The sequence below is a fragment of the Bos mutus genome, chromosome 2 (genome assembly GCF_027580195.1).
Source record: "Bos mutus isolate GX-2022 chromosome 2, NWIPB_WYAK_1.1, whole genome shotgun sequence".
Taxonomy (NCBI): Eukaryota; Metazoa; Chordata; class Mammalia; order Artiodactyla; family Bovidae; genus Bos; species Bos mutus.
Window position 1 is genome coordinate 117,726,627 of NC_091618.1, and position 22,051 is coordinate 117,748,677.

Sequence of the window (22,051 nt, forward strand, 5' to 3'; positions counted from 1 at the left end):
ATGTTTACACAGCCTGTGAGATAAAGTGCATTCAAATGGCCATTATGTTTAGATGCCACACCTTCGTCATCTTGTATGACCACATTAAGAGGCAGGGATGGTTCACTTTCACCAATCTCATTGACGGCCTTGACACGGAACTCATACATCTGGTGTTCATCGAGATCTTCAACAAGAAAAGATGTGGTTGGGCAGAGGTGCTTGTTAACTCGTTCAAAGTCAGGTTTGTCATGACGCCGTTTCTCAATGATGTAGCCTTGGATGGGGCAGCCGCCGTTACTGCGGGGCTCTTTCCAGTCGAGGGTGATGGTGGACTTGGTCCTTTCTGTATATGTGAGCCTCTCAGGAGATGTTGGAGGACCTTTAACCAGAGGTAGGTTGAAATGACAAGAATGAGACAAATATTCATGTATGAAGTCACATTTCACTCCAAATTACATGAAAAATAGGTTTCTATTGGCATAATGTTACATGTCTTTAAAATCCTCAAAATATCTCAATTACCAAAATTACAGGCATTCATATAGGCAGAATTTTTTTTTTTTAGTAAACTCTATAGTCAAGATTATTGATTAAAAATAAATTGAGGTGCATGTATGCTTTTTTATATTTAGCATTTTACATATTTTACCTCTGTCACTGAGAAAGCTAATTTTAATGACCTAGGAGGGCTGTCTGTGAAATTTTGCTTTGAATGACTAGCTGAGAGCAAAGTATTCCTGTCTCATTAACAGAAAATGGATATGTCTACTGAATACACTTTGAACCATGTTGCCTCAAGTGTTGGTTTAGGGCTGGAAAGAGAATTTAAGTGATGCTGCTGTAGTTTTGTGTACTGAAGGATAAGATAGAAAGAATAAGCTCAGAATGGCGAAACTAGACCCAATCCATTCTTGACTATTATTACAACCAGAAGCAGAGCTTTACTGTCTAAGTCCAACTCTGTTCTGTTTTTTCTGGCACAACTTAACTGCAGCAGACATTTTGAGATGGGCTGTTACAGTGAGAAGGTAATTTTGTCTCTTTTTTTGGGTGGTGTTGGAGGAGGAATAATTCCTCTGTCTCTTGTGGAACCACAAAGACTTTGCTGTCTAGAATGGGACGTTAGCAGGCATTACCAGCTGTGTGCAGTATTAGGGCTTCATATTTGTTCATACCAGCCAAGGGGATTTCCTTTGGTTTTTTCATTTGTGCTAGGCTCCAATGATTTAAGTTTTTCAGCACATAAAACCATGCCCAAAATTACATTGAAATTACAGTAAATATGGCATCCTTACAGTTGCTTGTAGTTATTTGGTTTTTACCTTTCTCATTACTCCAAATATAAATCTGGAGACTATTGGGAGTTTGAAGCCATAAAACTCCATACATAAATGACGTAACTACAAGCAATCAATACTCACTTTATAAACACAAAACTTTCTCTCTTACCTAGTGGGTCAACTGCAAGAATTGGTCCTATTTCAACAGGAGGGCCACAGCCAAACTTGTTCTTGGCAATCACACGGAACATATATTCTTGTCCCTCAAGGAGACCTGTGATGTCACATTTAGATCTCTCAGTCTCTATGGGTTGTCTCCAAGTGTGCATCTTAGCATCCTTTCTTTCAATAATGAAGCCTGTGATTTCACTTCCTCCATCATCTTCTGGATCAGACCAGTTAAGCAGACACATTTTTCTGTTTGTTACAACAGGTTTCAAGTCAAGAACGGGGCCAGGGACATCTGAAAAATAAAACAGTAACAACAGAAAATCAATGCAGTAAGATAGTATTGCTTAGGGAAAATCTTATGGAAATCCACGTTAACATTTCTTACCAAAAACTTCTACCCGGGCTGCTGCAAATTTGGAACCACAGCTATTGGTAGCTGTAATCACATATCTGCCATGGTCTTTTCTCAATGCATTCTTGATAATTAACTCAGACTTGGTTCCAACGTTCTCTATTTCAACACGGTCTTTATCCAGCTCGCCTTCTTCAATGGTCCACACTTTGGTTGGCACTGGACGCCCAGTCACCACAGCTGGAATTCTGAGAGTCTTCCCAGCCATAATCTGTATTCCACCCTTGACAGAAACATCTAGTTCCACAGTTGGAGGCTCTGTTGAAAGAGAACAGTCCTACATTAGCTCCAGAAAGATGGGGAGGAAAAATCTCATCCTGGGAAAATATCCATCATCTTATTCAGGTCCCTGGTTAAGTACCTTGTGGTTCAGCCACAGTAACAGGTTCTGTTTCTCCAGGCGGCCCTTCGCCTGCAACGTTGACGGCAGTCACTCGAAGTTTGTAATCGGCACCCTCTCGGATTTCTCTGACCGTGTACTCACGGGGCTTGATCATCTTCTCTGTGCAGCGGGACCATTCATTTGTGCCAACCAGCTGCTTATAGACATAGTAGCCAACAATTTCCCCACCACCGTTGAAAGCTGGGGGCTCCCAAGCCAGTTCAATCGTTGTGGAACTTGTGTCAGTGACTCTGGGGACGGGTGGCCCAGGTGGAGCTAGAATGAATGCACACACAGAAATCAAAACCCGCTGATGGTTTGAAAATGCGCAGTAGCTTATGCTAGCCCATTTCCCCCCACATATGTTACATGCAATGTGGGTAAATATTGCTCTGTGAAACTTTTAAGGTATATATACAAATGTTTATAATTTTACACTGCAACCTCAACATATATCTGTAGTTACTGCTAGTATTTAGTCTGTTTTCCAGCTCTGAGGTATTACTGACATATAACGTATGTAAGTTTTAGGTGTACAGCGTGATGAGTTGATATATGTATATATTACAGAATGATTACCTCAGAAATGTTAGTTAACACCACCATTCCCTCACATAAATACCACTATTTGGTAGCATTTAAGATCTACTCTCTTAACAACTTTCAAGCATACAAAACTTGAAAACTAGAAATTAACAGTAGCAGCAAACAGTAGTGTTAATTATAGTGACCACACTATACCCTCTGTCCTCTTAAGGAATTACTTACAGATTGGATCTTGTGCTGTCTTGGGGTCTGAGGGGGGACTGAACTTTCCAGGTCCAGCTGCATTTTCAGCACATACTCTAAAGACATAGGTGAGTCCTTCTAGTAGGCCGTCTACCTTGGTCTTCAAAGAATTCAGAAGGTTTCGGTTCACACGAGACCAGTGTGTGCTGTTCACCTCACGTTTTTCAAGCCAGTAACCCAAGATGGGGCTTCCGTTATCTTTTGGTTCATTCCATGTCACTAGCATACTGTTACTGGTGACGTCTTCCACAATGGGCTTGTCAGGCGCATCCGGTGGTTCTGATTAAAATTAAAAAAGGCAAGTTTGAACTAATTCCCTAGTATGACATAAAAATTCAAGTTTATAAGCTGGGATAATGTATAGCAACATATGATAAAAAGGCAAAGTTTAGATGCTAAAGAACCTTACCAAATGGATCTTTAGCCATAAATGGCTTTGAAACACACGGTGGTCCAGGCCCAAACCTGTTTTCAGCTCTCACACGGAAGAGGTACTCTTTTCCTTCAATCAGCTTTGTCACTGAATATTTGCAGTGCCTAAGCGTTGAGGTGACAACCATCCATTCTGAGTCAGGTTTTGTCTTGTCTTTCTTTTCTAAAGTGTAGTTTAAAATTTCACTGCCACCATCATCAAGGGGTGGCTCCCATTTACAGAGGACTGAAGTCTTTCTCATATCTTCAAATACAAAGTTGATTGGTGGTCCTGGTATATCTGATATTTTAAAAGAGAGAAGTGGTTAAAAATTTTTGTAGCACTGCTCGCAACGGAAAATGTAAATGTTGAATGTGCTTCAGTGACGTCAACTTCTGTTTTTCCTACATCTGTCTTCATATCACATTAGCTAATGAATAACAGCGTCAGTTTTCTTTGACGAAGCCAGAAGAAAAAGGGAATGAGGACACCTGACTGAAGCTATTTCCCACTTCTTTTAACTGCCCCCACGAACTCTTATATTAACTTTCTTCCATTGGAAAGTGTAGTTTTATCTACTTACCTAGCACACAGACGGTACATGGAGCTTTTGCAATACCATGGTCATTTTCAGCTTTGATCATAAATAGGCCATGATCGGGTCGGACAGAATCTCGGACACGGAGCTGAGATTCTCCTTTTTTACTATTGTCGATACTCAGACGCTGTGTCAGAGGCAGGACAAACGGTTGTTCTTCTTGAACTTCACCCCTCCTTCTCCTAACCAAGGGTTCTACCCGCTTCTTAATCTCCTCTGGTGTGATAATACTTTCATCCTTTAGCCATGTAATTGTTGGGTAAGGTGACCCAGAAATAATTGCATCAAGTGCTATTTCATCACCTCTTCTGACTTCTAGGCTTGTTTTCATAATGACTTTCGGGGCATCTGTAATGATTAAAAGCAATAATTGTTTTCAGTTCTGATGGAAATGTCTGAAGTGAAGTGAAGTCACTCAGTTGTGTCCGACTCTTTGCGACCCCGTGGTCTGTAGCCTACCAGGCTCCTCCGTCCATGGAATTTTCCAGGCAAGAATACTGGAGTGGATTGCCATTTCCTTCTCCAGGGGATCTTCCTGATCTAGGGACCGAACCCGGGTCTCCTGCATTGCAGGCAGACACTTTACCATCTGAGCCACCTGGGAAGCCCTGTCTGACGGAACATTATTCTCATTTCTTTCATGATGGGAAGATGGCACACCCATTAAACACGACTTACCAATAGGATCCACAGCTTTGGTTGGAGGAGTGGCCCGAGAGGGTTCGCTGATACCAGCAGCATTTTCTGCTCGCACACGGAACTGGTATTCCTTTCCCTCTTCAAGGCCTTTTGCTGTATAGGTCAGGACTGGGACCAGGTGTTCGTTGCATCTCTTCCATCTCTCTTCACCTTTAGCAATCTTCTCTATGATGTAACCCATTATCTTGCTTCCTCCGTCATACAAAGGTGGCTTCCATGTAATAGTCATTGCCTCAGCTGTAGGATTATGTACCTCAACATCTACAGGTGGATCAGGGGGTTCTGGAGTACAAGAATAAAACCTTATGTTAATATAGGGAAACCCATCTTAAAAAAAAAACAACAAAAAAACACAACTCCTAGCTTTATGATGTTCACACCCAAACTTACGCTTTGGATCTTGAGCAATGACTGGATTTTTCAGTTCAATATATTCGCCTCCACCAATCTTGTTGACAGCTTTAACACGGAAGAAGTATTCACCATTTGGTATGAGATCCTTGACAGTCCAAGACAGTTTGTTCTCACCAGACATGACTGGTATGTATGTCCTCCTCCCAGCTTCTCTGCGTTCCAGGACATAATGAAGAATTGGGCTTCCACCATCATATTCTGGAGGTTCCCAAGTTAATTTACAAGAACTCTTGGTCACGTCACTTGCTTTAAGATCTCTGCATGGCCCAGGTAGGCCTATTAAAAATCAAAATGATAATTATTATTATAACCTGAAAAGGCTCGGTATTAAGAGCACACACTTTCTCTGTGTAGGACACGGTAGGCCATTTAGCATCCTTGACTCTGAACTATTAAGTGTCGGTAGCTCCCTCTTAGTTTTGTTCCAAGCAAAAGTGGCCTCCCAAATTTCCAAACACGATTCACCACCATGTTTGGGGGAAGGGGCAGAAAATGTCACCACCCCTGGTTAAGAACACTATGAAAACTTGAAAATACAATTAATAAATGAATATTGGTTATTTAAACATTCTTTGGGTATATCTCTTATTCAAATTGCTATTTCATATGCAAATAATTACAACAGAAGTAAACAAATGCAATTAGAGTTTAGCAATTTCATTTTAGAATTGCTTTGCTTCTCATATGGTAAGAAATAATCTGAAAGGACATTTAGTTTACAAATAGTCAATTCATGAAGCCATTTCTACTAGCACTGCAGAGTTAACCAATCTTCCCAACATGTAAAGCGTGCCTGGTATTTCATCAAAGAATGATTACCTATGACTTTGACATTGATTGAGGCGGTTGCTGAGCCAAGCTTATTCTCTAGGGTAATGGTGTAAATGCCAGCATCGGCACGGACACTCTTGGGAACTTCGAGGTGTGCAGAGATGTGATCGTTCTTCATGGTTAATCTGTCACTTGCTTTCACTTCTTTGCCATCTTTATGCCAACTAACAGTTGGAACTGGGACAGCTCTGAAGGGAACAGGAATGCTTAACTTTTCACCTTCAATGACAACAATGTCGTGAGTCTCCAGATCAATTGTTGGCCTGCCTGTAATCCAAAAGGGGAAAAAAAAATCGTATGTCAAAATGCAATGCAGGAGTAAAGTTTGCTTTATTAATTGTAAAAAGAAACTGTGTTCTTACAGTCTGGGTCTTTGGCAACCACGTTTTCAGAGATTTCAGATGGCTCACTGACTCCAACAGCATTGACAGCTCTCACTCTCAGCACGTACTCCTTGTCGGGCACAACACCTTCTTCAACCTTGAATTTCAAGTCTTTTATTGGGCGAGAATTAACTCGCATCCATTTCTCAGTGCCTACTGGACACATTTCAACATGGTATCCTATAATAGGACTTCCACCATTTTTCTCTGGAGGTTTCCAAGCAATGGCAATGTGCTTTCTCCCAGCATCAGTAACATGCAGGTCAAGAGGAGGTGAAGGAGGACCTTAAAAGACAGTGAAATGTTTACATCCATAATCTCATCATCAGACTCTGGACAATATCCTTTGTAAAATCAGCACTACTTACTTGTTGGATCTTCAATTTTCAGGATTTCTGTTGGTTCACTAGGGTGACCAACTCCAGCCTCATTCTCTGCCCGAACCTGAAACTGGACCTCTGTTCCTTCAATGACATCAGTTACTCTAAAGTGACAGTCAGGTCCTGAGGTCTTTCCAGCTTTCACCCAACGGGTACCTAATTTTTCTTTCTTCTCAATGACATATCTATTGAAACAACAAGCATTTTGTTAACACTAATAAAGACTCTTCAGCCAGATGTAATTTCTTCTTTATGAGTTAATTAAGGTCCTACCTCTGTATTGGTCTTCCACCATCATTTTTAGGTGGTTCCCACTTCAGGTCAACGTGTCGTTTCGTCACATCAACCACTGCCAGAGCATAGGGTGGTCCAGGCGTGGCTGAAAGCAACATTTTCATTGGTTAGAAACACCAGAGAGAAAAGTGACAATCTACTATAAAATGGTGTCACAAAAATGAAGTTAGAGAGCATACTAAAGGTGTCTTTGGCCAGGACAGAGTCCTCAACTTCACAGTAGTCACTCTGGCCTATGGCGTTTTCTGCAGCAACTCGGAACACGTATAAGGAGCCCTCCGTCAGCGGGGTCACTGTGCACTTGGTATCCTTTACGGTCGTGTCCACTGTCTGCCAGCCTTTCCGTCGCACATCTCGCTTTTCCACAATGTAGTTGGTGATGGGCGACCCACCGTCTTTCTCAGGAACTGTCCACTTTAGGTCTGCTGTATTTTTTGTAATATTGATCACTTCAAGCCAGCGAGGTGGTGATGGGGGATCTGAAGGAAAAAAAAATAGTCCGTTTCTTATTGTCCAATATTCAGTCTTCACTAAAATTTCTAGTAGTCACTAAGAACCCAGATAGCAAAGATGAAACAATCAAAAGTGACTTACAGAGCTTCTCCCGGCAAAGCACAGGGTCGCTGGGCTCACTGGGCTCACTTTCCCCGGCCTTGTTCACGGCTCTAACTCGAAATGAGTATTCCTGCCCTTCCATGAGACCTGGGAGCAAATGCTGGGTGGTGGGAACCCCTTCAGCCACTCGGACCCAGTCCTCCGTGCCAGTCTTTAGCATTTCAATGACATAAGAATCTATCTTTGCCCCTCCATCATGTTCTGGCTTTGTCCAGTTCAACATCAATGATGTTCTGCCTATATCTTTCACAACTGGTTTTCCAGGGGGCCATGGAGGGTCTGCAAGCCAATGAAATGAAATCATTATTTAGGTTTGTCAAAGGAATTAATATAAGCTTCAAAACAATCACAGAAAATAAATGAATCATACCTATGGCATCCTTTATTAAGATTGGCTCAGTTGATTTGCTTGGTTTTCCAGGTCCAGCAAGATTTTCAGCCAGCACACGGAATCGGTACTTTTTCTTATTTGTGAGACCTTTCACTCTGAATTAGGAACAAAGTATGAGTTGAATACCATGATGAAAAGCAGAAAATTCTATTTATTTCACATAGAAGAAGGTAATTTATTTAAAAATTGGTTTGGCAATTTAAATGAAAATATTTCAATATAAATTAAAAATTGCCTTTTCATGGTCACACACAAGATTTGGTCACATGTACCAATCTAATTATAATATCTATAATAATAATCATTAATATACTGGAGGACCAAACACTTTGGAACTTCCATAAAGTTGATATTTTATGGTAAGAAATTATGAACTGTGTCCTTCAATGGAATTTATGTCTTTTTTGAAATTATGTGGTAACAGAAAAGATAAATAAAAATAATTAAAATTTTTATAGTGATATATAATCAGATATATTCAAAAGGAATGCTAAAGAATGAAAATTTGTATACACTGCTGTTTTAACACTGTGATGGAGAGCTTGGGCGTACCTGTATGTTGTGTCCTTTATTGGCATCTTATTGCATCTAACCCATTTATCACTTTCAGGATCTAATCTTTCAACCCAGTATCCAGTGATGGGGCTGCCACCATCGTCATCTGGCTCACACCACGTGAGGGTCACTGCATCTTTAGTGATGTCAGAAGGTTCTAGGCGAGTTGGAGGTCCAGGTGGATCTATAGACAGGATAATTGTATGGGTTATATAGCCTTTATATAAATATGACAACTAAATATACATTTAACATAAATATCCTTTTTTTTTCCCTTTAAACTAACTGGTTAATGAGAAACTTACCAAACTGAAACTTGGCTGTTATTGGAGTGGCCTGGACTGGCTCACCAACACCGTACATGTTTTCTGCAGCAACTCTAAAGATGTATTCTTTATTGGGTGTTAACTTGGTTGCCTTGAACTTGGTATCCTTGACAGTTGATGAGAGCTTGTGCCACATATCACTGTCAGTGGCTCTTCTCTCCACAACGTAATTTGTGATTTTAGATCCACCATCATCACGTGGTGGGTTCCATGTGAGAAGACACGACTCATTGGTCACGTCTGTGATGTCAAAAGCAGCTGGGGGTCCGGGTTTATCTGTGGATGGCATTACACACTCAGAAAAAAACCACATTTTTAAATCATGTTTTATTTTCAAAAGTAGCTAGAATGAGTTTGCTCATTTTTAAAACGAGCACCTCCCTCACCTAAGACGTTCACTTCTACCACGGCGGTGGCCCGACCACAGACGTTCACAGCCTCGATGATGTACCTGCCGGTGTCACTTCTCTTACTATCCATGATCGTCACTGTGGATTTTTTAGGAACGTTTTCAATGGTGATTCTTTTGTCTTGTTTCAGAAGCATGTCAGCCTTTGTCCAGGTTATTTTAGGTTCAGGTTTGCCGGTTACAGTGGCAGGAAGTTCAATCTTAGTTCCTGCTTTTACAGTGATACCTGCAAGGAGCTTCACATCCAGGAAAATTTCTGGAGCCTCTAAATTGGAAAAGATTATTTAAGATGTTAGCAAGTTCAGGTGGAGTTAAAGTCAGAAGTCTTGGCTAACAAAGCAAAAACCTAAAGTGAGTACCCTGTGTGTCTATAGCCTGGATTTCTTCTGTGGGTTTGCTTGGCTTGCTGGCTCCTAGCCTGTTCAAGGCCTTCACACGGTAGGCATACCACTGGCCTTCCTCAAGACCTGTCACTTCCATTCTGTCAGGAAACAAAGGAGGATGTTTTACTTTAAGGCATTTCATCTGTCCCATGATGTAGTATTCATAATATTTCCAAAATTAATACCCCTGGTATAATACTATCCTTTAATTCTGGATTGCATCAGTATTTTAATTAATAAAAATCTTGATTAAAGGGTAACTTCAGCAGCACTTTTAACAAATTAGGCACACCAAAGAAGTTCTAAACTTAACATTTAGACTTTCCAAAATAAAGCTCATGTAGTAAGAGTAAATATTTACTCTTATGTCAAATAATTTAAACACTTACTTTGTGTCTGCCACTGGTTCTCCACAGGCGACCCATCGATCAGAACCACGTGGACATTTTTCAACTATATACCCTTTGATGCGTGAACCACCATCGTGCTTAGGTGGGTCCCATGTTAGGAAGATGCTCTTGGCGGTTCGATCTCTCCACTTAACATTCTCTGGTGGGTCAGGTACCGCTATAGCGTTTTAAAGAGATAGCGTCAGTCTTAGATAGACCATCTATGAAATCTCTCTGTTGCCAACCTGTGTCTTTCCCTCATAACTTCAACTCCAGGTCTAAAGCAAAAACAGGTGTGAATTCCCTGGTCGTCCAGGGTTAGGACTCCACATTTTTACTGCTATAACCTAGGTTCAATCCCATAAGCCACACAAGTGTGGCCAAAAAATAAATAAGTGAAAAATAAAAACAAAAACAGGTAACAAGAGGTTAGGTAAGAAATTATCAAGGATGTACTCACTTGCAGGAGCTGACATATTTACAGGTTCATCAACATATGCGGGTTCTCCGGGGCCACACTTGTTACAAGCACAGACTTTAAATAAATATTCTTTTCCTTGAAGAAGATCAGGAACTGTGAATTCTAGGTCAGTCACAGAGTCTATAACCTGGGACAAAGCAATACAATTAATTAGTTGTTTTCCAAAAACTCTCTGCCCAAGTCAAAAGGTTTTTTCACGAGCAGAGTTTTGAATGCTAAGGATGACTGTGTTAATTTCATATTAAGGAAAAAGTTGCAAAGAAAGATGCAAAATAATATCTGACCCTTAATATAAGGTGGAATTGTTTCATAATTTATATGTATTAAAAAGTTGGCAAATAAGGTGTTGATTCTTTCTACCAGCTTGGCCAGTAGAAATATGATAAATCAAGGTTAAAGGAAAGTAATGGTATAAACTGGGGAGAGAAAAGGGCAGTTAGGCCAACTAAGGTTATCTAGTGGAGTGAGAGGTATGACAACCAGAGAGTTAATTTAGTACTTAGTGTCCTTAGAATGGCTTATAGCCCTTTTAAAAGGACATACTGGATACTAATCTGGTACTAAGTAAATAAGTAGGTTTTGCTTTATTTTTTTTTTAACAAACCTAGTTGAAAAAGATCTGGTAAAGCTCATAGAAAGAGGCAATTACACCATACCTTGGTTGAACTACCTCAGGAAGCATTAGCATCAACACATTTTAAAAAAGATTGAGGTACTTTTTCAGCAGTGTAAAGGTAAAAACATTTAACTTTGCAAGGCATCTCAGGATTTCCTCCATTCTCTTTTCTGGAGTTGGTGCGTTGCTGCTCAAAACTTACTTTAGTCCATGTTTTCCGGCTGACTTCACGCTTTTCAATAACATATCCAGTTAATGGACTTCCTCCATCGTCTTCTGGTGGCTCCCAAGTCAAATGTACTGAGTCCTTGGTTATATCACCAAATTTCAGTTCTCTGGGTGCACTTGGGCGAGCTGAAAAAAAATTCAGTCAGAATCATTAATAGCTTGAACCAATATTAGTACTGTCAAATCACCTTATATGATAAAAGGTTAGTTCCTTACCAATTACATTGACATCAATCTCCCCAGAAATTGCCTTTGCACGATTTTCTAACTTCAGCGTGTAAATGCCCTTGTCTGGACGTTCACTTGGAGAGATGACAAGCTCGGCGTAGGCAGACAGGGTTTTCATTTTCACCCGGTCCCCTGCTTCTAGTACTTTATCTCCAAAAGACCAGGTAGCAGTGGGCCTTGGATAGCCTGTACTTGGAACCAGGATCTTGATGGGATTTGGCACAATAACTTCCAGACCATCTTTAAATGCACTCAAATCCATTGTTGGTTCAGCTACCAAAGAGAAAAATTAATGACTTTCCAATACTATATTTAAATCCCTATACCCCTAAAGAAGCTACGTGCTGTTCCCAAATCTAACAATGAAACATCCATTTACCATCAGCATCATCAGCAGTTAGAGGACCAAGAATTTCAGATGGATCTGAAACACCAGCTTCATTTTCTGCAGATACGCGATATAAGTACTTATTTCCTTTTTGTAATCCAGTAACCTAAAATTAGGAAACAATAATTGTAAAAAATATATATATACATTTAAGTCTACAATCATAAACTATTTATGTTAGATACACATGCCCTACCTTGTAAGTCAGTTCAGGGACAAGTTTCTTATTGCAACGAATCCAATTGTCTTTTCCTTCTTCACATCGTTCAATTATATAGCCCAAAATTGGGCCTCCTCCATCTTTCAGAGGAGGTTCCCATGTGAGCTGAACTGAGGACTGAGTCTGATCTGAGGCATTTAGGTTCACAGGAGGACTTGGTCTCTCTGGATTGGAAGAAAGAATTGGAGTATGCCATTTAATTCTTTTACCACTAGTGCCACCTGGGAAACCCACCATTTAGTTCAGTGACAGATTTATTAAGACAATGCAGTCATCATTTCAATCATCCCCGTAGTCACTGGATAAAAGCAGGCATAGTCTGCATTTCTACAATTTTGTTCAAATTTCTCTGATGTGCTTTGCATTAACTTTTATTTTAATTGATAGGCTTAGTTTCTTGATTTAGTGGAGTACTTATTTCTCCTTTTTTGATGAACTTACCAATCGGATCAGCAACTTTGATGAAAGGTGTGGCTGCACTTGGTTTTCCAACTCCAATTCGGTTTTGGGCCCTGACCCGGAAGCTATACTCTTGTCCTTCCACCACATCAGTGACAGTTGCGGACAGGTCTTCGGCTCTCACTGTCATGGCAGTTTCCCACCTGATAGAAGTCTTGTCCCTTAATTCAATGACGTAGTTTGTGATCTCAGCACCTCCATCGTACTCGGGTGGCTCCCATGTCAGAGAGACACCAAATCTGTTCACATCAGTGATCGTTACATTCAGAGGAGGGCCTGGAACATCTGCATTTCATCACAGAAGAAAACATGGGCTTTCAGTTATCTCAGGGATAAAAGCAGAGATGAGCTACTTTACAATCGACTTAAAAAAGTCTTCTTACCATATTTACTCCTCGCTTCTACAGGACTGTCAGTCTCCACTGGTTCACCAGTGCCAACTCTGTTCCTTGCACTCACACGGAACAGGTACTCAACTCCTCCTTTCTGTAGACCAGTGACAGTAAACTCACAGCTGTCTGCACGGTCAGTGGCCAGAACCCACGTCTTTCTCTTGATGTCACGTCTTTCGACAACATAACCTATGATTTTGCTTCCACCATCAGTTAGTGGTTCTTCCCAAGCAAGGCTCACTTCACCATCAAATGTCTCTGTCACTTCTAAGTTACGTACTGGCCCGGGAACATCTGAAATTCACATATACAATTTTTTTTTAGTGTATTATCACATTTTTAGTTGTGCGTTGCCAGTAAAGTCCAAGTGACTCAAGGGCTTACCAATAACTTTTAAATTGATGAATCCTTCTGCTTTTCCATGTTTGTTCTGAAGCACAACTTTATACCTTCCTTTGTCTTCTTTCTTGGCTTTAAAAATTCTGAAGGAAGTTTGTTCAGCTGTGGTATCAACTGTTTTTGAAGACAGGGGTTCATTTTCTTTAAACCACTCAGCTTCTGCTTTGGGGTAGGCATCGTAGGGCACCACCATCGTCAGAGGCTGGCCAACATCAACCACCAGGTCTTGGTCAGCTGTCTTGATTTTAGGTGCAGCTAGTGAGAAAAATCACATGTGAATGTTCTGGAGTGCTTTATTGTAGCCCAGAGATGCCCTAGCTGTTTTACTATGCATTCATCAGCAAATACTAGTTACATAACCTTGGAAGCATATCACAGTAACTTCACAGTGGAGAGAACACTAGCTGACTTTGCGTTCTCAACAGCTTACTTGACAAATTATCAGACTCTGAAGAACAGAGGATTAAGGATGATATGAAACCATAAAATCTCCATTCTTTGCTGTTAATAATATCAGGCCTAAATGTAGTGCATAAAACATGCTTTTTGTTTTATACAGAGTAGGCACCTCATACTTAGTTCAAGATAAATCAGACAAACTTGTTGTTATGTACAAGAGGTGTATTAATGGCTTTTTCAAAATGTCAGCCTACAGGGATGTCTTAGAAGCCTGGGTCAGAATAAGAACAGACCTAAGGGGCCCCACAGGGACTTGGAAAGTACAAAAGAATAGGGCTGGCTCTAGGCCTGGGTTTGCTGGGGAGACTCACAGGGCAATAGGTTAATTCTAGGAGTTAATGAACAGCTGCCACATACCAGGAACTGTGCTGGGTTTTGGCAAGTAAAGAGCAAGGGTCTTGGTGGTAAGAGGAATAAGAATAGTTAACATGTGGACAGGGCTTAGTAGGAATAAAAGGGTCTCACAACTATGAAGTCTGAAACCAGCACAGTATCTGTAGTCTTAGAAGGCTATCTGAAGATACAAGAAAGGGACTTACCTGCCAGTTCAAGCTTAGCTCTGGCTTCTTTGTCTTTGGCAATAAACCTGTATTCGCCCTGGTCACGGGGCTTGATGTCGCAAATCTGTAGCCTGTGTATCTTTCCTTCACTCATCATCTGGTGTTTGTCACCCTGGACGATAATCATGTTGTTTTTGAGCCACTGGACTTCCACCTTATCTTTGTTGAGCTCAGCTAAAAAGACAACATCAGCACCAGGGGCTTCAAGGATGTCTTGGGGAGGTCTGATGATCTCAACAGGGATTTCTGAAAAGAAAATGTGAAATAAATACAAACATGTTTGTATTGGGATTAACAACATTTGAAGACTGGTGCTAATATTAAACATCGTCCTTTCATTTAATAGGTACCTTCCACAAAAAGTCTAGCTCGAGACTTCCTGTCGTCTACTCCACAAGCATATTCACATTCATCATCCAGCCTGCAGTCTTTTATAATGAGTCTATGTATACTGCCATCTTTTTCAAATTTGTATCTAAAAGAAGAGATTGAATTATTGGTTAGCTTTCATAAGGACCACTATATTGCCAAACATGTATATGTGTATATAGCTAAGAAGAGATTGAGATGTTCTCACATACTTTTTGCCTTCTTTAATTTCTCTCCCATTTCTGTACCATTTTACATTTGCTTTCTCTCTGGAGAGCTGGCAGGAGAAGATGGCATCGTCAAACTCAGTGACTGTCTGGTCTTCAAGGTGTTCCACAAATTCTGTAGGGGCTTCTATGATGAGAAGCTCAGCAACAGATTTATCTTGTCCCGCAGTGACAACATATTCACCCTCATCTGGGAAGCCACAATCTTTAATGATTAGAGAGTGCTTATATTTGTCAATTCTATATAAGACACGGTTGTCAAAAGCCACTTCTTCTCCATTTTTGGTCCATTTCAATGTGACGTTGAGCCGGTTCACCTTACACCAGAATGTGACAGATTTCTTCTCCATTGTTTCAATATCTTTAAGAGGCTCAATGATCCTAAGATCTTCCTCTGTTGGAAAGGAGAAGAAGAATGTGGATTTTAGCTGTTCTCATAATAGAAACTGATTTTTAAAATCTCTGATGTCAAATAAGTGACTTACCTTCTACTATTAGATTGGCTGCACTCTTAACATTTTCACCTCTGTGATTGGTCAGAGACACATTATAGTTGGCTTGATCATCTAACTGCGCGTTTCTAATTCTGAGAGTGTAGACCAGGTCTTTTTGGAGAATAATGTATTTCGAACTATCAAATATGGCTTCGTCATTTCTGAACCATTTGGCTTTGGCACCTTCGGTGTTGACCTCACAGTTAAAGACGACTTCTTGTTGTTCCTTCACACGGGTGTCCTTCAGAGGAACTATAATCCTGAGTTTTTCTGAAAGCAATCAGCAAGACTTTCTAGTATGAAGGACCAAAGTGGTAGATGCAAATGTAAGTAAATTCAAGAAGCACAAACGCACTTACCAATTACAGTCAAGTGAGCTGCTGCTCTGGCGGCCCCAACCATGACTACATAAGTGCCCATATCTTGTAATGTGGCGTCTTTCACAACTAGAACCCTCTTTTTGCCATCAGCAATGACATCATATTTATCTCCAGATTCAAGAGTCTTATCATCTCTCTTCCACTGGACTTCAAAGTTTTCCTTTGATATAGAGCAGACAAATTCAGCCTTTTCTCCTTCAAGTATTTCAAGGTTTTGAGGCTTTGAGATAAATTCAGCAGCAAGTTCTGGAAAGAAAAAGTTGCAAGATATTGAAAACTTTAGCATTTCTACCTTGAATGCAACAAGCATGATTTTCTTAAAATAGCATTCACTGTAATTTTCTTACCATGAACTTTGACTTTGCCATCAGTTCGAGAGCTTGGGAGTCGGCAGTTATAGTTGCCAGCATCTTCCAGGTGAGCATTCTGAATGATCAGGATTCTCTTTCGTCCATCAGTAAGTATTTCGTATCTTCCTGTTTCAATGATCTCTTCATCCCCTTTGTACCAAGTCACTTCTGCTCCAGGCTTGGAGACCTCACAAACCAGTTTTACAGTGTCTGTTTCACTAACCTCAATGTTGGCAAGATTTTTTGTAAAGACAGCTTCTTCTTCTGCAAGAAGAATTTTTTAAAAAATGAATTAAACTGGAGTTTTTTTCCCCCAACACATATACTTCTGCAGAGAAAGGCTTCACTCTTACCCAGAACTGTCAGCATGCCAGAAGTTCTTGCTGTCCGTACTTCACAGGAATATTCTGCTTCATCATCCAGTAGACATTTGTTGATAACAAGAATGCGGACTGCTCCCTTAGATATGATGTCGTATTTTTTGCCCTTTTTAATTTCAGCACCATCTTTAAACCAATGAACCTTTATTTAAGATAAACAAATACCTTTATCAGTTTTCTTATTCCTTCACATGTATGTCCTTGAGAGGAACTATGATCCTAAGCTCTTCTAAAAGCAGTCAGTAAGACCTAATATTATTAAGAAGAACTAAAGTGATAAATATAACCAAACCCCCCAAAACAAGAACAAACTTCACAATTATGTGAACAGCTGTGACACTGCTATCAGGTATTAAAAATAATGGGATCATATAAGTGTGGAGTCATAGAGGGCTTTGGATTTCATGCAGACCAACTCCTTTGTTTTCCAAATGTGTAAACTGAGACTTAAAGTTGACTCTCCTATGGTAGTTAACAGAGAAGGCAATGGCACCCCACTCCAGTACTCTTGCCTGGAAAATCCCATGGATGGAGGAGCCTGGTAGGCTGTAGTCCATGGGATCGCTAGGAGTCGGACACGACTGAGCGACTTCACTTTCCCTTTTCCCTTTCATGCACTGGAGAAGGAAATGGCAAGCCACTCCAGTGTTCTTGCCTGGAGAATCCCAGGGACGGGGGAGCCTGGTGGGCTGCTGTCTCTGGGGTCGCACAGAGTCGGACACGACTGAAGCGACTTAGCATAGCATAGCATAGCATGGTAGTTAATGGCTACCAGGAGTATTTAGTTGAGAGATAGGACATTGCTGATATTTGATTGTTTTTAACTTAAGAAAAATCTCTCTCCTATGGTTCAAATTAATTATATCTAAATGCCCTGATTGTAAATCCAGCATTTTTCAAGTAATAGCAAGTGAATACTACTAAGAGAACAATTAAATCAAGTATGTTTGTCATACGAGAGAAAAAACCATTAATCTAAAAGTAAAATGATTAGAGATAGGTTTGGTTCACTTTTTTTTTTCTTCTCATTTTGGCTGACCAAAAGTAAACAAATTTACTGGCGAACACAAGTTAGCAACCACACAATCACAGACCTTGGCGTTTTCTCGGGAAATTTCACACTCAAATCGGGCCATTTCTTTTTCTTTAACTCGAAGGTCAGTGAGTGGTCTTAAGAATTCCACATGAGGAGCTGTAAGAGAAGGTCAGAATTCAAAATGAGGTTTCTAGAAATTCATTCTGACATTACTATAGTGCATATTAAGAAAAAGTGAGTCTTTTTGCAGGCTTTTTCATATTAGGCTACCACTGATTTGCAAGTCACTTGGAGCTGCCATTCAGTTGTGATGCTTTGCATTTTACACATCTCTGTAGTTTTTATAAAATTATGTAGCATATTATATGCCCAACTAATTCTTCCTATCACCAGCTTAGTTCTTCTGAATGATAGCTGGAAGGAAAAATCTTCATTGATACTTCTCCAGAGTTGAAAGTTGATATTGTCAAAGAAAATACCAGTAGCAAAGAATCATTATCTTATTTAAGGCAGGCAGAATAATCTTTGAGAAATTAGAAGAATTCAATTGTAGTACAGCTTGGAGAGCTATGGCCAGTCTTGTCTATAGCTAAGAGGCATAAGTCTGCAATTGAAATCATATACGTTCAGCTTTTTTGGTGTGTCAGCTTCAAATAAGTCAAATATAAGGCATAAAGTTCATTAGTGCAACTAAGCAACAAGCTTTGAGTGGGAGGGTGATTCTTTTATATATATATATATTTATAGTTTTATTTCTCTCCAGAATTAAGTTGGTGGATTTATAGGATTGAAGAGCTGCCAACATGTCCTTCCTTTTTCCAGGGCTCTTTGTGAGTCCTTCCCAAGATGACCTTTCTTGATCAGTGAGATTCTGGGACACAAGTGCTGGCTAATAGGCTTGAAGATATGCTCATTGTAGCTGAGCCTTCTTGGAGTGGAGACAAAGTAGAGGACAGAGAAGAAGGTGACCCAAGAAGCTATTCTGTCTTAAGTGAAAGTAGAGCAACCACAATGTGGAAAGAATGAAACTGACTAAGATGCATGGAAGCACAATCAAAGCCATTACGAGCTGTTAACAGATGGGAAGCAACTAAACCAAACAGCAAGTGTATTGTTTTCTAATTCCACACAAGAATTAAAAAATGGGCTTGATTCTTTAAAAATAAAACTGTTTTCCATGCTAGGGCAGGGACTACCCTAGTTTGCAGAGTGCAGAAAGTAAGCTTGATGGATTAGGCATGGTAGGGGTGTGTGTGGGGGGTGCCCACATATCTTAAGGTGAGTAAATAGCAAATACTACACAAAAATAAAGACACTCTAAAAAAGTTACCGCTCGACCAATGAATGAATGAAAAAAATGAGCCAGCATGTGGCATTTTGAAAAAAGATGTTATATTTTCCACCAGAGAAAGAAATAAGGGTAAAAACCATTAGTGCTCTCTTCACTTATAGGACTCAATCCAGGCTCCACTCCATCTTCTTTTCCGTTCTTCTTCTCAGAGACAGCTTTATGTGAATGGGTTTTATCACACTACAGCAGACCTCTGGGGTGCTCCTTTTCAAACTGAAGTTTCAAGCTCATTTTCTAGTGGTTTCTCACACCTGAGAATTCATTTTCCTTCCAAGTGGAACTTGTTTTCATTTCCTTTCCTTTTTTTTTTTTTTTTTCTGACTCCCTTCTTGTCTTTTTAAGTTTAAATTGTCCTTATCTGTATTGGGATATTCCTGCAGTAGGCTTACTCCACATAGGCAAAGAGCACATCTGCTCATTACTCAGTGAGAAGCATAGCAAAAAGTGATCACTCTGCCTTTCTCAGACCAGATATAGCAGAAGGACAGTTCTTTTTTTAAACACATAAAAGATCATGTTACATTAGTACCAATAATGTAAGTCTCCAAGAAATGCAGTTAGGCCAAGAAGGGCATGCAAAAAGTGGTTTTGTTGTTCTTATCAAAGAGTTACAAGTGAAAAGTCCTGTGTAAGAAGAATACTTACGCACGACATTCAGGTTACAAGAAGTCTTAAAATCCTTAGCGTCACAAGTGTATGTCTTAATATCCTCTGGGGTACAGCCGTGTATAATAAGTTTTCTGACTCTACCATCGGCAACAATCTCATACTTCTTGCTTTTGAGAATTTCTGTCCCGTTTTTGAACCATTTCACCTTAGCATTTTCTCGGGATACTTCACACTCCAATACCGCTGTGGCTTCCTCTTCGACCGTCTGGTCCTCAAGAGGCTTAGTGAATTCAACTGGGGGTTCTGAAAGAATCATACTAATTAGCCAAACTTCTCCAAGAGTTTCAGCACCTCCTCAATTCTCCTCTTGTATCTCGAGGGCTTTTCTGTTTTTAAGTTTCATTTGTAAGTTTTGATTCCACCTGGATGTTTTCCTCTAATAATGATGTTTCATCATTATTTTTATATACAGAGGAAAAGCAAAGAATATGAAACAACAAGGAAATAATAGCCAACTCTTGGTTAAGAGAGTGATAGGTACCCATTGATAATGAGATTTCCTCCAACTGTTTACTGAATGCAATAAAAACAGTGGGATGGAAAAAGGAAGTGAAACCTATTCTAGCCAAGTTTGGTTTTTTTTTTTTTTTAAGTTAAATTTTGGTCTAATTTTGTTAGGCCAAAAAGTAAAATTAGCCTTTCTGATATTCGGTGGATTTGAGAGATCTGTGAAGTAAAGTGAAGTGAAGTCACTCAGTCATGTCTGACTGTTTGTGACCCCATGGATTGTATGTAGCCTCCCAGGCTCCTCCGTCCATGGAATTTTCCAGGCAAGAGTACTGGAGTGGGTTGCCATTTCCTCCTTGGGATCGAACCCAAATCTCCCACATTGCAGGCAGACACTTTACTGTCTGACCACCAGGTGGTACTTATCATATACAGATAGTTAAGAGTTGGCATTATTTAAGAAACTCTGTATTATACATGTTTTTAAACAAATAAGCTGTGTGATTATTACCTTTCACAAAGAGTTTGGCTTGCGTTTTGAAATCTTTTGCTACTAGTTGGACTTCTCCAGCATCTTCTAATTTTACATCCCTCAAAGTAAGTGTATGAACTCTTCCTTCTGAACGCATAACCACCTAGTTTTTTTTGGGAAAAAAGAAAAAAGTTCAGTTTAAGGATATATGAATGGTAACTAGATTTATCACAGTGATCATTTTGAAATCTACAGAAATAAGAATCACTATGTTGTGTATCAGGAATTAATATAGTGTTATAGGTCAATTATAGTTCAAAAACAAAAACAAAAAAACCCAACAAACTCATAGAAGAAGAGATCAGATCTTTGTTTAGCTGGGTGGGGTGGTGGGGAGAGGCTAATTGGATGAACTGATCAAAAGGTAGAAAATTCTTGTTAAAGATAAATAAGTACTAGGGATGTAATGTACTACAACATAACAGATATAATTAACATTGCCGTATGTTATATATGAAGGTTGTTAAGAAGGTAAATCCTAAGAGTTCTTAACCACAGGACAAAATTTTTTGCTTTATCTTTAATATGAGATGAGTGCTCACAAAACATTGTGGTAATCATTTCATGATACACATAAGCCAAATTATTATGCTGTACATTTTAAACTTATACAGTGCTGTATGTCAATTATATATCAATACAACTGGAATAAAAAAGAATATACAAAATAACATTCCTCTGTCTCTCTCTACTCACACACACACACACACACACACATATGTAGGTACATTTAGTTCATTCAGGTAAAGAGTCTGAAATAGTGCTTTCCAAAATGCTTTATAGTAATTTGTATAGCATATATGTATTTGAAAATAATTTAAACCAATAGTTTGGAATCTTTTGAGGACATTTTAGGTTTGTATAGTTTGCAGTTACCTTTATATAATTACAGGGAGGACTTCTATGTTGAAATGCCTTGGCGAATTTATATGTGTGTAAGTATTTATATGTATACATATATATTTGACTCCATTTTACTACTGGGTTTACATATATAAAGGAAGAACTTATAATAGCTAAATCATGAAAGGAAGGGAGAAAAATGATCACATATAGTTAGCTGAAAGTTAACCTTATGTTCTAAATGCAAGGTGTTTGCCTTGCAATGAACTAGAATTCTTCCCATTTATTTAGCAACTATTTTGCAAACCAAATGTGACTAAATTAGCAATTATTTGCAAACCAAATGTGATTAAATTAGCAATTAAACATGAGTAAAATAATTTGTACAGTCTCTTAATTTTGTTAGAAAACACAAATGAAGATGTTGGCTCTTCATTTCATATATCAA

General features: G+C 39.5%; 1 protein-coding gene across 1 annotated transcript in view; it reads right to left on the reverse strand.

Moving 5' to 3' along the window:
* The window catches only part of TTN (titin), a 276,220-nt gene that overhangs the window by 79,060 nt on the left and 175,109 nt on the right, over positions 1-22,051 (reverse strand). The window contains 39 exon segments of the mRNA XM_070359061.1: positions 62-361; positions 1,432-1,725; positions 1,819-2,103; positions 2,207-2,503; positions 2,996-3,295; positions 3,426-3,728; positions 4,012-4,374; positions 4,705-5,007; positions 5,116-5,415; positions 5,959-6,237; positions 6,333-6,638; positions 6,722-6,918; positions 7,007-7,112; positions 7,207-7,506; positions 7,622-7,921; positions 8,013-8,128; positions 8,586-8,772; positions 8,894-9,190; positions 9,301-9,588; positions 9,683-9,804; positions 10,096-10,273; positions 10,556-10,703; positions 11,395-11,546; positions 11,637-11,921; positions 12,028-12,142; positions 12,233-12,420; positions 12,698-13,000; positions 13,099-13,401; positions 13,492-13,761; positions 14,505-14,771; positions 14,876-15,000; positions 15,107-15,515; positions 15,607-15,885; positions 15,975-16,241; positions 16,343-16,609; positions 16,699-16,867; positions 17,820-17,917; positions 19,758-20,024; positions 20,740-20,863. Coding sequence (XP_070215162.1) covers positions 62-361; positions 1,432-1,725; positions 1,819-2,103; positions 2,207-2,503; positions 2,996-3,295; positions 3,426-3,728; positions 4,012-4,374; positions 4,705-5,007; positions 5,116-5,415; positions 5,959-6,237; positions 6,333-6,638; positions 6,722-6,918; positions 7,007-7,112; positions 7,207-7,506; positions 7,622-7,921; positions 8,013-8,128; positions 8,586-8,772; positions 8,894-9,190; positions 9,301-9,588; positions 9,683-9,804; positions 10,096-10,273; positions 10,556-10,703; positions 11,395-11,546; positions 11,637-11,921; positions 12,028-12,142; positions 12,233-12,420; positions 12,698-13,000; positions 13,099-13,401; positions 13,492-13,761; positions 14,505-14,771; positions 14,876-15,000; positions 15,107-15,515; positions 15,607-15,885; positions 15,975-16,241; positions 16,343-16,609; positions 16,699-16,867; positions 17,820-17,917; positions 19,758-20,024; positions 20,740-20,863 — 9,457 coding nt within the window.